This window comes from Gopherus flavomarginatus, chromosome 5, assembly GCF_025201925.1.
Source record: "Gopherus flavomarginatus isolate rGopFla2 chromosome 5, rGopFla2.mat.asm, whole genome shotgun sequence".
Classification (NCBI taxonomy): domain Eukaryota; kingdom Metazoa; phylum Chordata; order Testudines; family Testudinidae; genus Gopherus; species Gopherus flavomarginatus.
This window is the reverse complement of record NC_066621.1, coordinates 104,325,085-104,339,322: the sequence shown is the minus strand read 5'-3', so window position 1 is coordinate 104,339,322 and position 14,238 is coordinate 104,325,085. Positions and strand designations below refer to the sequence as shown.

Sequence of the window (14,238 nt, the reverse complement as noted above, 5' to 3'; positions counted from 1 at the left end):
GGTATTTGACTCCTAATGGGAGTGCTATTGTGTCACAAAAGACTCTTTTGTCACAGCTTAATGGTTCCTTGCTTAATATGCAAGCCAAAAACTGCCAGAGAGAGCAGAGAAAAATAAATTCTCTCTGGTTCCCTTTTAAAACCAAACTGTTTCTCTCTGCTTAAAAGCCCCTAGCAGAGAAAAGAAAAATATAATATTCCTACTGGCTTCTGGATTCTATCTATCTCACCACTGCACACCATGTCATAACCTAGTCCCAGATTTGGACCTTAGCGTCCAAAATATGGGGGTTAGCATGAAAACCTCCAAGCTTAGTTACCAGCTTGGACCTGGTAAAGCTGCCACCACCCAAAAAATTAGAGTGTTTTGGGGCACTCTGGTCCCCCCAAACCTTCCCTGGGGACCCCAAGACCCAAATCCCTTGAGTCTCATAACAAAGGGAAATAAACCTTTTCCCTTGCCCCCCCTCCAGGTGTTCCTGGAGAGATGCACAGAAGCAAGCTCCGTGAATCTAAACAGAGGGATTCCACCCTCCCCGTTTCCAGCCTTGGAAAACAGAAGTACCGAGAGCTAATCTCTCTTCCCCTCTCACCCAGAGGGAATGCAAAGTCAGGCTAGTAAATCTAACACACACAGATTTCCCCCTGACTTCTTCCTCCCACCAATTCCCTGGTGAGCACAGACTCAATTCCCTGGAGTTCCCCACTAAAGAAAAACTCCAACAGGTCTTAAAAAGAAAGCTTTATATAAAAAGAAAGAAAAAGTACATAAAAAATGGTCTCTCTGTATTAAGGTGACAAATACAGGGTCAATTGCTTAAAAGGAATATGAATAAACAGCCTTATTCAAAAAGAATACAATTCAAAACACTCCAGCAACTACACACATGTAAAATACAAAAAAACATATAAATCACTATCTGATCTTTTGTACTTACAACCGGGAAACAGAAGATTAGCAAGCAAGAGACAGAAGTCCTCCCATAGCCGAGAGAGAGACAGGCACAAGACAAAGAACTCAGACACAAACTTCCCTCCACCCAGACCTGAAAAAGTCTGGTTTCCTGATTGGTCCTCTGGTCAGGTGCTTCAGGTTACCTCTTTCCAGGTGTAAGAGACATTAACCCTTAGCTATCTGTTTATGACAATAGCACAGCCCAAGCACTATCCCAGGAGAGGCTCTAGTAGCTTTCTTCCTCAATGTGATTTTTGCCCAGACAGACTCTGTCTTTTCCATTCCAGCACTACTTATTTCTTTACAGTCTATCTCATCATTGATATAAAATTCTACTACAGCACCTTTGCCTTTATTTCTGTCTTTCCTAAACAGTACATACCCTTCAATATCTGTACTCCAGTCATGACTACTGTTCCACCATGTTTGTGTTATCCCTATAATATCTGGTTTCACTTCCTGCATCAGTAACTCTAGTTCTCCATTTTGTTACCTAGGCTCCTTGCATTGGTTTACAAACATCTTAATTTTTGCTGTTTGGCTTCGCTCACATTCTTTACCCAATTAGGCACAGACATTCTACCACCAGTATCATCTATTAGACTACCCTTCCTCCTTATGTCCATTCTCCTACCAATGGCTGTATCCTTTCTTACTTAGTTTTCTTCCTTCTCAATGTTAAAATCCGTCATGGAGATTATCATCTCCCCCAAATTCCTAGTTTAAAGATCCCTTAATCAGTTGTGCCAGCCTCCATCCAAGAAGTCTATTTCCTGCCCTACTCAGGTGAAGTCCATGAATGCCTTCCAGTGGCCATACATCCCAAAGCCCTTCTTGTAGCACCACTGCCTGAGCCATCTGTTGATCATAATCTTGTCACACCTTTGTTGCCCTTCTCTAGGAACAGGCAGAATCCCACTGAAGATCACCAGAGCACCGAATTCCCTAAGCATCTTCCTCAACCTGGTATAGTCTCCCTTGATACATTCCAGTGAGGATCTAGCTGTATCATTTGTTCCCACATGAAGGACAATCAGTGGATTCTTTCCCGCTCCTGTTAGGATTCTCTTCAGCCTCAGGTCCACATCCCGTATCTTAGCACCCGGCAGACAGCACACCCTTCTTTTCTCTGGATCAGCTCTGGTTACAGGCCTGTCTATTCTTCTCAGAAAGGAGTCCCCAGTCATGTGGACCTGCTTTTTCCTGATGATGGTGCAATTCTCTGGTCTATCCCCTGTTTTCTCTGGCTGCAAGTCCTCTCGATTCCTGTTCTCCCTTGCAATCCTCTGCAACCCATCCTGTATCCTGCTGGGGCTCATATTTGGTCATGTTATCTCCATTGACTCTTCCCCTCTTCCTATAGGACTCACTGCTCTTCTCTTCTTCCTTGCCCTCTCACCTTCAGTGACCACCTGCTGTGTCCCTTCTTCATTTTCCAACTCTGCACAACTGTTCCTGAGCTATATTTCTTCTTCCCTAGCCTATCTTTTCCTCTGCCTGATTCTCTTAGTCACATGCTTCCACTGTCCACTTTCCTCACCCAGCAGTCTCCCCTCAGAGTTCTTTGGTCCTGCTTCCATCTGCAAGTCTGAACTTTTCCCTTCAGCCTCCATCATCTGCTCAAACCCCCTTCTAAACTCAACCAGAGTTTCCACCTGCATCTCCAATCCTCAGATCTTTTCTTCCATCAGCTCTATCAAGCAGCACTTCATGCAGATGAAACTCTTTTCAGGTAACCCCTCCAGGATCATGTACATACCGCAGCTTCCACATCCAGTCATCTTCATTGTGTCATTTAGGGAGATTTCACTTAAACCTGAGTCCAGTTGTCTAGGTGGATAAAGTCCTTGGAGTGTACTTGCCTCTTCTTTGTGGCACCCTTTTTACCTCTAAGCCTTAACACCTAACTGGTCATTAGAACTGACTAATTTGCCAGGAGAGCAGAAATAATTGGCATCCTCCAAAATGAATGTGTTTGGTGATGAATAATCCATCAAAAGCCAGTGGAATGGCCAGAATCAAGCACAGTTAGACACAAGCACAATAAGAATCATTGTCTTTACTGGCCCACTTGCTCCCAAATGTTTTCTTTTAAACCTCACTTAATTACCCAGAAATATGTCAGTACCATCTTACATTCTCATCACTTAAGCTCCAGTACTGCAGAAAGTTTAATAGAGGCACAGGGGGCCATTCACACAGAACTCCTTACAGGATCGAGGCCCAAGTGTCTTAGGCCTCAAGTACTGTACGTAACGTTGAAGTCAGTGGGACTTCAGCATAAGCTTTACTGAATCAAGCCCTTGAGCAAAATCACACATCGTGATCAGTGTCTCAAAGATTTTTCAAGAACAAAATTGTCCTTTTGAGTAAAATTTAGATTATGACATGAACCTGCGTAAGCCAGAGAAATTAAAAGTTCAGTCAAGACAATTTTTTCTTAACACTCACTGTCCTTGAGCCAACATGCCTTGTCTTTCTTACTCACTGTGTCAGCCTTCACTTAAAAAGTCTTGATCCTTGAAAATCTGAGTAACCTTAATATTATTTAATCATAGCTTTTGAAAGTTAATTTCCATGAGAACTATTCCAAAAAAAAAAAAACCTGTTACTGAAGATTATAAAAATCTTTGTATTTGCCTGAGAGAACAGTTCTCAGATTTGTATGAATTCCATAGGTGAAAAATGTATTTTGACATTTTATTAAAAATGTATTTTGCAGCCAAAAGTTAAATTGTCTTTAGACTATTTTTAATAACAGTGACTTACACAATATCAGTCCATTCTATCAATATGTATTTATGATTTGTACTATGCACATTTTAAAATGTCTTTTTAACATGTTTCCTGATATCCACATAAATATTGCATGGCTTATTTTTACTTCTCCAAATGCCTAAAGCATTTAAATCATATTGTAAGTTTGATTAAATATGGCTAACAAAAATGCTGCATTTCGACTGATGCCTTAACAGCCTTATCACACAGCTAAAAGGCTGCTAGTGTAAACAGAAGTTCATTAAAATGTAATAGTATTCAATAGAGGCGTGACTACAGGGACACTTAGGACTGCTATTAGTTTCCATCCACCTTCCTTCCCCGGATAGCCCTGACATTCCACACTCCCATAGTATATTGCATCAGTGTCCAATACTCATTGGAAATTTCTATACCCTTGTCAGTCCAAAGAAATTTTCATTTCTGAGTTATAACCTCCTTGAAAATGGGGACACACAAAAAAAAAATTCTAGTAGTCATTAAAAGAAAATCCTAGCAAAGCTTCCATTGACTTCCAACAGTGCTTGATCACTCCCAAAATGACTACCTGTTTCCTAACTGATCTTTCTTCATCAGCTTGCCTTTTGTTTTAATGCACCTATTAAGTTAGTATGTTTGTTTGCAAACCAAAGATATTTAGATTATTGTAAAGTCTTTCTTTATTATAAGGTGAAAATATTTATTATGTAATTTAAGGTAGCCAGGACCTAGAATAGGTGTAGCCTTGTGAGGGTTGGACTAGTGATAGATTTATAACATGAACACATATCATCAGCCAGTTATTTGACTTTGCCTAACATGAGAACAACTCCAATAACCTTTTTTTTTTAACCAGACTTCAGTAGAGCCAAAAAATATAAATCTATATGATGCCTTGAAGGTAACTTCTATTTGAATTATGGCCTGCCTTGTGATTGGTTCAGGAAGTGGACTAGAGGATTACAAAAAGTTTAAGAAAAATATACTCACTTTCAACCATGTCCGAAGTTTGAAAGTGCCCCTTTTTATGTAAAGATACTGTAACTTGATTTTTAAAAATATTCATACTTATTTATATTCAAAAATAAATCAATCCCTGTGCAATGGAAATTAATTCCCTGCCAAGATACGCACGGCCAGATCTCAGCAGGTGTAAATAGGGCTACCTTTAGGAAAGTCAAATGGAGCTATACCAGTTTATACCAGCTGAGAATCTGACCTGCAGTTGTTGGTCTACCAAAATACTCTTGGCCCACACCAAAATTCCTTCCAATAATAAGAATACGAGAGATGTAAGTTTTAGGCATCACTGCACAGGAGATATATATATGGATATATAGATGTTAATCCAATGCTTTTAAAGAACTGTGTTAAAATTCTCTTAAACTTTTTTATTTATTATAATTTATTTTTATAGGAAACAAGTTATGAAGTGCAGTTGGCCTTGATGTCATTCTAATTGTACACAGTCAGACAGACACATGCATATATGGACATGGACATGGACATTAGATATAAACATACATACACTCACATTTCACTAGGAGAGCCTCTCAGGACAAGAAATTATTTACATTACTATCTGGGGATACATGTAGTATACAGCCCATCTACAACAAATAAACTAAGACTAAATAAATAAATGAAGTGAAAGTTACTAAAAACGATTACAAGCTGTTTTACATTTCTGCTCAGTATTGAGCTGTGTGTTGAAAATGCATTTTCCATAAAACCACATGCAAGGCTTTTTGATGGTGAAAGACACAACTCCCAATGCCCACATGTCTGGGCATATCCTTAGAAGCTAGCATGGACCCCACACAGACATTCCAGAATAAAAGACAGTTACTAGAGAACAGTTTGTCTTTAAGTAAAGTTGAACGTGTGATATTCCACTCAACCACTTTGATAAATAAATAAGTCTTTTTCCTTTCTAGGACAAAAGTGGTTCTGTAGAAGGGCAAGATAAAGCCTGATTCACATTTTGCTGATTTTTATGTGATTTCTTGAGTTAAAATGAGGATTTGTCCATGTAAAATTAGCAATAAAAGAGCATAAATGATTTTTAGGAAAAAGAAGAACCTATCTGGCTTACTATGCCTTCCGCTCCCCCTACCACTCGCTGAATTTCACCTTCCTAGTTTTTCACAATACCCCTGTGAAATCCCTCCTCCTTAGGAGCAAAGTTCAGAGTCTCAGGGGTTGTTGGCTTGCAAAGAATGACGCATTGGTTTAACTAAAGATTTGTTTTATAATCAATTTAGTTAAAACAGTGCAAAAGGCTGTGTGGACACTCAAATCAATATAAATCTGGCTTACTTATCTTACATTGATTAGGAATCAGTTTAAACTAAACCACTTAAGTCACTCTCAAACTGAAATAGGAGTGTCTACAGAGGGTTTTACACTTAGCTATCTGTTTAAAAACTGATTTAAGATAAACCAATTATTCTTCTTCGAGTGGTTGTTCATGTCCATTCAAAGTAGGTGTGTGTGCGCCGCGGGCACGCCAGCCGGAAGATTTTCCCCTAGCAGCGTCCGTAGGGTCAGCTCAGGCACCCCCTGCAGTGACGCCGCTGTGGCACCGCCATGGCGCCCTATAAAGGGGCCTGCCGACCCTCCACCCCCTCAGTTCCTTCTTACCGCTGGTGATGGCTAGCTGGAACTTCTCTTGCATAGCAATCTGGCAGTGTCCTATCCGTACTGTTTAGTCCATGTATTCAGTTATATTATAGTTAGTAGATAGTTTAGTTTTCGTAGTTGAGAGGTCCCCCCCCACAGTCTTTGTCGCCCACTGGGGCATGCCCAGGTCCCTCGAGTTCAAACTCTGCGAGGACTGTGGGAAATTCATGCCCAAGAGTGACCCGCACTCTGCGTGCTTGAGGTGCCTTGGAGAGAGCCACCAAAAGGACTGGTGCTCTATCTGCAGAGGCTTCCGTCCCCGAACTTTCAAGGACAGGGCTCAAAGACTTAGAGTCCTCCTGATGGAGGTGGCCCTGCGACCACCCTCGGACCCAGAACCTGCCAAGGCGGGCTCCAGCACGTCGTCCTCGGTGCAGAGTGCCCCGGCACCGGCATCAGGACTTAAGGCCCAGCCCAGGTCGTCCAAGACCCGGCACCGGGCAGAGTCGGGTCATAGGAAGTCGGCCTCGGTGCGGCACCGCTCACCTTTGCCGGCGCCCACCAAGAAAAAGAAGCCGGTGAGGGATCGGTCTCCCCACCAGGACCCGAGGCCGACTCCGCCCCTGGGGCTAAGCGGACAGGCTGCATTACAGCCCCCGGCAGTTCCGTCGACTCCCGCACCGCAGAGAGGACAGTCGAGTCCGGACCAGCCTAATTCTCTGGGCCTCAGTGGAGACATACGCCTCCCCGTCGACGCCAGAGGCGTTCGAGGCGGCCTCAGACCTGATGGGTCTCCCGGCGCTGGCTTCCCCACATCGTCGGGAGTTGCCTACTGTGATCCGCCCACCAGTATAATCTAGAGGCAAGCCGGCCATGCTATCACCTCCCTCCCGGCACCGAGCTGCGAAGGCCGCACCGGACCAGAGGAGAGGCTCCCCGTCGCCTCAGCACTGCTCACCTTCAGCACCGGGCACCACTCCCCCCAGGTCCTCATACTCAGAGACCTCAGACTCCGAGGCGGACTCTTATCGCTCCAGCAGGTCGCGGAGCAGGAGGTCGGCGTCGGGGGCGAGCCACCAACATTACCCGCAATGGCAGCAAGAGTGGAAGCTGCCCTTGCAGTGGCCGTTTTAGAGTCCCTGGGCCTACCATCAGTCGGTAGGCCAGGCATTTGGCCCTCGGTCATGGTCGGCTTTGATGTCCTTGACGTCGGTGGCCTCGGTGCAGCTGCCTCCCCCACCGGCACCGTCGTCAGGCAGGGATGTACCATCATCAAGTTCAGCACCCCCTAACCGGGCAGCGGCACCGGCAGCTGCTTTAGTTCAGGCTACGCCGGCACCGCATGATATGCCAAGTCGCTCACTAGCGACCCCGATACCGGCCACGGTGCTGCATTTGGACTCGGTACCAGCACCGCAACCTCAATACTGTGTGCTGCAGGACCCGGAAGGGCCGCATGCACCGGACGAAGGGACGCTCCATGTAGTCTCTTTGTTGTCCTCCCCGGACAAGGCAGTCTCTGGCACGGCTGTGGCTCCAGCCCTAGAGGACACTCAACTTCTCCAATGATTGCTTTGGCGAGCAGCTCAAAGCCTCACAATCCAAGCGGAGGAGATCGAGGTGGATGCGGACCCTGTAGTGGACATCCTGGCCCCCTCAGGGCCATCCAGGGTGGCCCTCCCGCTGATAAAGACGATAGCGGATACATCCCACTCACTATGGCAAACACCAGCCTCATTGGCCCCTACTGCCAAGAGGATGGAGGGGTGCTACTTCGTCCCCTCTAAAGGGCACGAGCACCTGTGCACCCACCCTTCCCCCAACTCCCTGGTAGTTGATGCGGCCAACCGGCGGGAGCGTCAAGGGTTTCAAGGGTCAACACCAAAGAGCAGGGACGCAAAAAGACTTGAGCTCTTTGGCAGGAAGGTGTACTCCACAGGGGGACTCCAACTCCGCATTGCCAATCAACAGGCAATAGTAAGCCGATATGGCCACAACACATGTTCGGCCATGTCGAAGTTTGTGGAGCTCCTTCCCCAGGACTCGAGATCAGAGTTTTCGGCCCTAGTGGAGGAGGGCAAACTGATCTCTCGAGCCTCCCTCCAGGTCGCCTTAGAAGCAGCGGACTCAGCCTTGCGCACCCTGGCCACGGGCCTGGTCATGCGGCGGGGCGCCTGGCTCCAGGTCTCGGGCCTGCCCTGTGAGGTCCAGCAGATGATTCAAGACCTCCCCTTCGAAGGGCAGATGCTGTTTTCAGAGAAAACGGACAAACGTCTCCATAGTTTAAAGGACTCGAGGGCCACACTTCGCTCCCTGGGCTTGCATACCCCCGCGACCCAGCGCAGACAATTTAGGCCGCAGGCAGCCCTTCACCCATACCAGCCACAGGCCCGCCAGGAGCTGAGGTGCAGGCAGGGTAGAAATGGCAGGAGGCGTCACCACCGTCACCCCTCTGGCCAGGTGTCTGGCCAATTGAGACCACTATCTGGGCCTAAACCCCCTATTTGATGGTACGGTCGAGGGTGACCTACCAATTGGGGACTCTGGATCCTCCCACTCCTACCTTTGGGTCACATCTGTCCCACTTCTACCGTGCCTGGTCCTGAATTACGTCGGACAAATGGGTGCTCCGCACGGTAGAGAGGGCATATTCTATCCAGTTTTCCTCCCTCCCACCCCACAACTGAATACACGGACTTAACAATACGGATAGGACACTGCCAGATTGCTATGCAAGAGAAGTTCCAGCTAGCCGTCACCGGCAGTAAGAAGGAACTGAGGGGGTGGAGGGTTGGCGGGCCCCTTTATAGGGCACCATGGCGCCACTGCAGGGGGCGCCTGAGCCAACCCTACAGACGCTGCTAGGGGAAAATCTTCCGGCTGGCGTGCACGCAGTGCGCACACGCCTACTTTGAATGAACATGAATAATACATCTCGAAGAACGACAGTTGCTAAAACGTGGGTAACCATTTTATTTGTGTGTTCACAAGACCTCAGTGAGGCCCTCTCTCTGATAGCATATTTAATATGTTTATTACCTTCATATGAAATAGTCTTGCCGCTGAGTTTTCTCCTATGTGGAGCTATTCAAAATTTTTATAACAAAAGCCTAAACTAGCTAAAACTCCTGTTTTTCTGTTTCCTTTCAAGTTTGAAAAGTCAGCCAATATTTGTTTTTTAAAAAAATATTGAACTTCACAAAAACAGGCAAAACTGTAGTTTTATGTTGAGTTTTGGGGTTAGCTTGCACTTGGGATTTTTCAGGGTGTGGACTATTGTGACACAAAACTGTAGAGAAGATTCACACGAGTACCTGTTAACCAATACTGAAGGTTTACACAGTTCTACTGGGCAAAAGCAAAGTCTATAGGATTCTGTATCTAGCTCCTTAAGAGTTGATGTCTTCTTTGTTGCCCTGAGCTGCACCTTCTCAAAAATTAATATCCTTCCTGTGATATAGCGACCTGTATTGCATACAGTATTCCTGACAGGGTCCTGTACAGTGACTATAAAACCATCTTTTCCTTTGTATTCTGAAGATTTTCCACAGAACTGCCAGGTTGGTCCCACTTCCTGTGGCATGCAGAGCAAGCTCTCTGTCATTTGAACTAGTTCTCCTGTGTAAACCAAAGTTGTCAGCATTGGTCCTGAAAGGGAGATTAGTCTCCAATGTGTTAAATGTTGTTATTAATCTATAAATAAGTTTTTAACCTGACTATAATTTCATTCTCCACACTGTCACATGTACAACTTTAGAAGGAGCAGAAGGGAGTCAAATTAAAAAGGGTGGTTCTTGCTCCTTGCTTGCACTTCCATGCCCCCTCCCCTCCATAAAAAAGGTTAAATGTCTTTTCAAATTAAGGCAACTGTAATTAACCATGGGCATTGTTTGAGATTTGCCAGCTCTCTGTGTTAATGGAAGAGAAATTAGCCCTTAGCAGCAGGAGTGCCTCATAGTCAGTGGCAAATGCTTACCAGGCCAACAAGTTAATTTTGGTTTTAAGTGCTTCCCTTAAGTCATTTTTTAATATAGCATGGCTTGTACATGTGCTATCTCTGATCACAGTCAGAATATAAAGGATTATACCAATATTATGAAACGATATAGCATGGGCAGGACTAGTTACCTAATAAAGGTCTAATACAGGATTGAGGGAATAATTTCACTGATTAACTAAAGCCAGGAACCTCCAATTGACTCACTGGACACCCTGAAAAATAAAATTTTTCATCAGAATTGGCATTTCTGAATCTATTGCTAGTTGCAGCCAATATAATGAAAAGTGTCATTGGTGGCACTGACGGTTCAATAAAAACTGGTTTACAATACCTTTTGAGTGGGCTTCGAAGTATCTATTTTAATGAATAATTGTAATTTCAAATACAAGTTACAGTTTATATGCAGTGACAAGTGCCTTTTACCACATGAGTTTTCAGATAGCTGTGCAGAGTGAAACAATTCAAGTTTCCTTAAGCACTAGGGAAGAGCAGCTGCTCATTAGCACTGGGTTTTTTACCTGGAAAACGACCTAGTAATGAACAAGTGCCGCATGTATGTATGTTTCATAGCTTCTGACTTGCATAAAACAGTCTATTAAAAATGCAAAATGCATTCTCTTTATGAGCGTATGTGTGTGTGGTCTGGTTTGTTTTTAAAATCCTTCAGGTAGAGTATTTACTGCCTGCCCAGTTACATATTCCTTTTGAAGTGATTGGTTTGAACACACTTCTCTGTAAAAATATTAGGGCCAGATTGTAGCAGTGAATCAATGCCTTACATTGGCGACAGGATGAAGCTTCACTACCCCAATGGGAGCACCAGGCAGCAGTGTCTCTCAGCACACTCACCCATTTGCTCCCCCCTGTGGCTGGGCCAGCTGTGTTTGTTGATACAGTGAGGAACAGCAGGCTGTGGACCTGCATGCACCTCACAGGGCACTAGCCAAAAGCAAGGCTTATGTTCCGGAGATCACAGGGACTAGCATGACCAGACAGCAAGTGTGAAAAATTGGGACAGGGGCTGAGGGGTAATAGAAGCCTATATCGGGACTGTCCCTATAGAATCAGGACATCTGGTCACACTAACAGAGACAACAAATGTTACTGGCCACCTATGGAGTGCAACTGCTGGGAGGAGGGTGCTGTGCTCTTTCACTCCAGCCACAATCTGACCTATAACACACTTCTAAAGAAACTTCACTTTCAGTCTATATTAGTATGGCTAAATCTGTAACAGTAATAACTTCTTGCATTTCCATCTGAAAAATCACAGAGCTTTCCAAACTGTTATGTAAACTATATATGAGAATGCTTCCTTGCTACTGAAATGCACCCACTTCTGGGGTGGAAGGTAGCAACCATAAAACAGTGCTTAACCACACTACACGACAGTTTTGGAAAGTAGCACACAATACCCAATTGAAACTGCATGGGGAATCCATGGAATTACTTCCTTTTATGTCTGTTCCATTACATGAGCACATCAAACAGAGTTTTCCTCAGTTCAGTGTTGGAAAGAAACCACCTTAATGAAGCCAGTCTGGCACTACCCACTGTTTTGAGAGCTTCTATTGTCTGCTAAGTGGACTTTCCAGTTATTGTGCATCCCCCGACACACTTTTATTATAATTAAACATTAACAAAAATTGGCTACCATATTGGTGTGAATATTGAGCACAGCTCTGTGTATAAACCATTAAATGATATTCTATTGAACGTTTTCTTGTACATACAGTATCTAATAGCTCATCCTGCACTGTTGTTTTTGGCAAGTCCACTATAGCATGTAATAAATCACAGAAAGAAAAAGCTTTTTGGCCTAACATTGTACAGACTGCTGTAATGTAAGACTACAGAAAGTGGTTCTGTTTTTAGACATCCTTTTACTAACCCAACATTCATAATTTATGATTTCACTGTAAAATTCCTGCAACACTACACCAAAAGTAGTGCTGCCCTTTAATTAAGTGCTCTCAGTAGGAAAAACGTGAAACTGATGTGCAAAACATATCGCTGTACACAATGATTGATAGTGATTACTTCTTTATGAACCCAGCCTCAAGGTCTGAACTTCCTGATGGGTAAAATAGTCCATGGGGCTACTTCCTGAGAGTGCCTAGTGGAGATCAGTCAATGTTAGTAATATCTGAGGAATTCCTGAGGCACGTTTTGGAGACATTGCCGTAGAAACTTTCTATGGACTGTGCTTTGCCTTAATAGTTACTTAGTCATTGTAGAGATTATATTTTGAAGAATCATTGTTGATCTTTACTGTACTGAAATTCATATCATCTGAGGTTTTATGTAAACTCATGTATTTTTAATGCTTAGATGTCCAAATCTGAAATAAATGGAGAGCAAGGGAAGAGAGGCTTCTGTATGTATCACACAGTTATTAAATGTTATTACAAAGGCACTTAGGGATCTGTTCTTATGGCTGGTGAATTATATGTTCACAATGGTAGAAGTGTGAACTAAACAAATATTTCAGTTTGCTGTAAAACCCTGAATGGAATTTTTATTTATGGAATCAGATATTACTTAAATGTAAAACAATTCTACCCTGATTAAATTAAAATGTTGGAAATTAAATGTAGGTAAACTGTCCAATTTTTAGAATAAAATCAGCAGTGCATGTGACTTACTCATTGGGCTGGGACTGTGGACTCTTTTTTTTTTTTCCTTTTTCTGTATATGTAATTTTGTTATATTCTTATTATTTTATAGATTTGGTCCTGGATTAGTCATCTATTGGTATGGATTTATTGAGGAGTTGGACTGCCATCGTGAACGTGGTATCCTGCTAAAAGACTGCTTTCCTACTGATATTGTAACTCTGCGACACAGCATGGCTCAACACTGATGTTGGAAGAGAAATTGGGAGGAAGAGGTGAATCCGGAAGCAATTTTACTTTCCTGCAGTGTAAACTACTGGCAACATCTGCCCTGAACTTCAGCTGAACTCCTGCTGCCTGTGATCACACTACTACCTCTTTAGACAAACATATCAAGAGTTTCTGTTTTGCCTCAGCCCTCTGCAGTTGTGAGCAGCCAAAAGCTACAGACACAACCCACTCATTATCAGCAGTTCTGTCTCTGTCAAACAGTTAGTTTATAGATAGTCATAATCTTTCTTCCTTCCGGATGGCTTCTCCTTAAATACTGAACAAAAGAAAAAATCTGGAGGCTGAAAGGTGTGACTTTCAATTCTCCTCCCTGTGTTGTGGAGTCATCTTGAAGAAAGTGCTTTCTGTTATCTCTCACATAGCTGTGTTAAATATTAAAGATCTAGCTCAAACACACACACAAGCCAGGAAATTTGGTTAAGGCTGAAACTCCCCACTGAACACTCACATTGTGCCTACTTAGTGCAATTCATATGGTAAAAGAGAATCACATCATCATTAATGCCTTGTTTGTACTGAATTTCCTGGCTTTTGTAGCGTTAAACCAGACAGCTACTATTATTCAAATATAATGATTGGTGTATGAATTTCCTCATTTTTATGTTTGCTTAAAAACAAAAGAATGTGACATTCAAATTTTTAAGAATATTTTTCCTAAAAAAAGTCAGCATTTATCTTGTGTGTGTGTATATATATTTGGGAAATTTTGTAGTGCATATTAATGTGTACTTTTTAAAGTATTAAAAATAATTGATAAAGCACATTGTTCTCTTTCAACAGTTTTGGCATATCCTAGAAATCTCTACTGATGGATCTTTTCCTTGGTTGATTTTAAGCAAATAATTTGTGTAGATCTCTGTAGGCCTCATGATGTGCAATTTTCAGGCACATGAAATCCAGAAGGACCATATATGAAACTTTGTACCTGGTTGATGTATTCTGAGAGTAATCAGCCTGGTGTTCAAGGAGAGAACCAAAAGGCAAACACTGCTTCCTACT

General features: G+C 43.3%; 1 protein-coding gene across 4 annotated transcripts in view; it reads left to right on the top strand.

Annotated features, from left to right (window-relative positions):
• CDIN1 (CDAN1 interacting nuclease 1) overlaps positions 1 to 13,956 on the top strand; it is a 186,522-nt gene extending 172,566 nt beyond the window's left edge. For all 4 annotated transcript variants that reach the window (XM_050953976.1, XM_050953971.1, XM_050953981.1 and 1 more), the window contains one exon: positions 13,061 to 13,956. In XM_050953976.1, the coding sequence (XP_050809933.1) occupies positions 13,061 to 13,196 (136 nt within the window). In that variant the 3' untranslated portion in view covers positions 13,197 to 13,956. The remainder of the gene's footprint in view (positions 1 to 13,060) is intronic.
• The last annotated feature ends 282 nt before the right edge of the window (positions 13,957 to 14,238 follow it).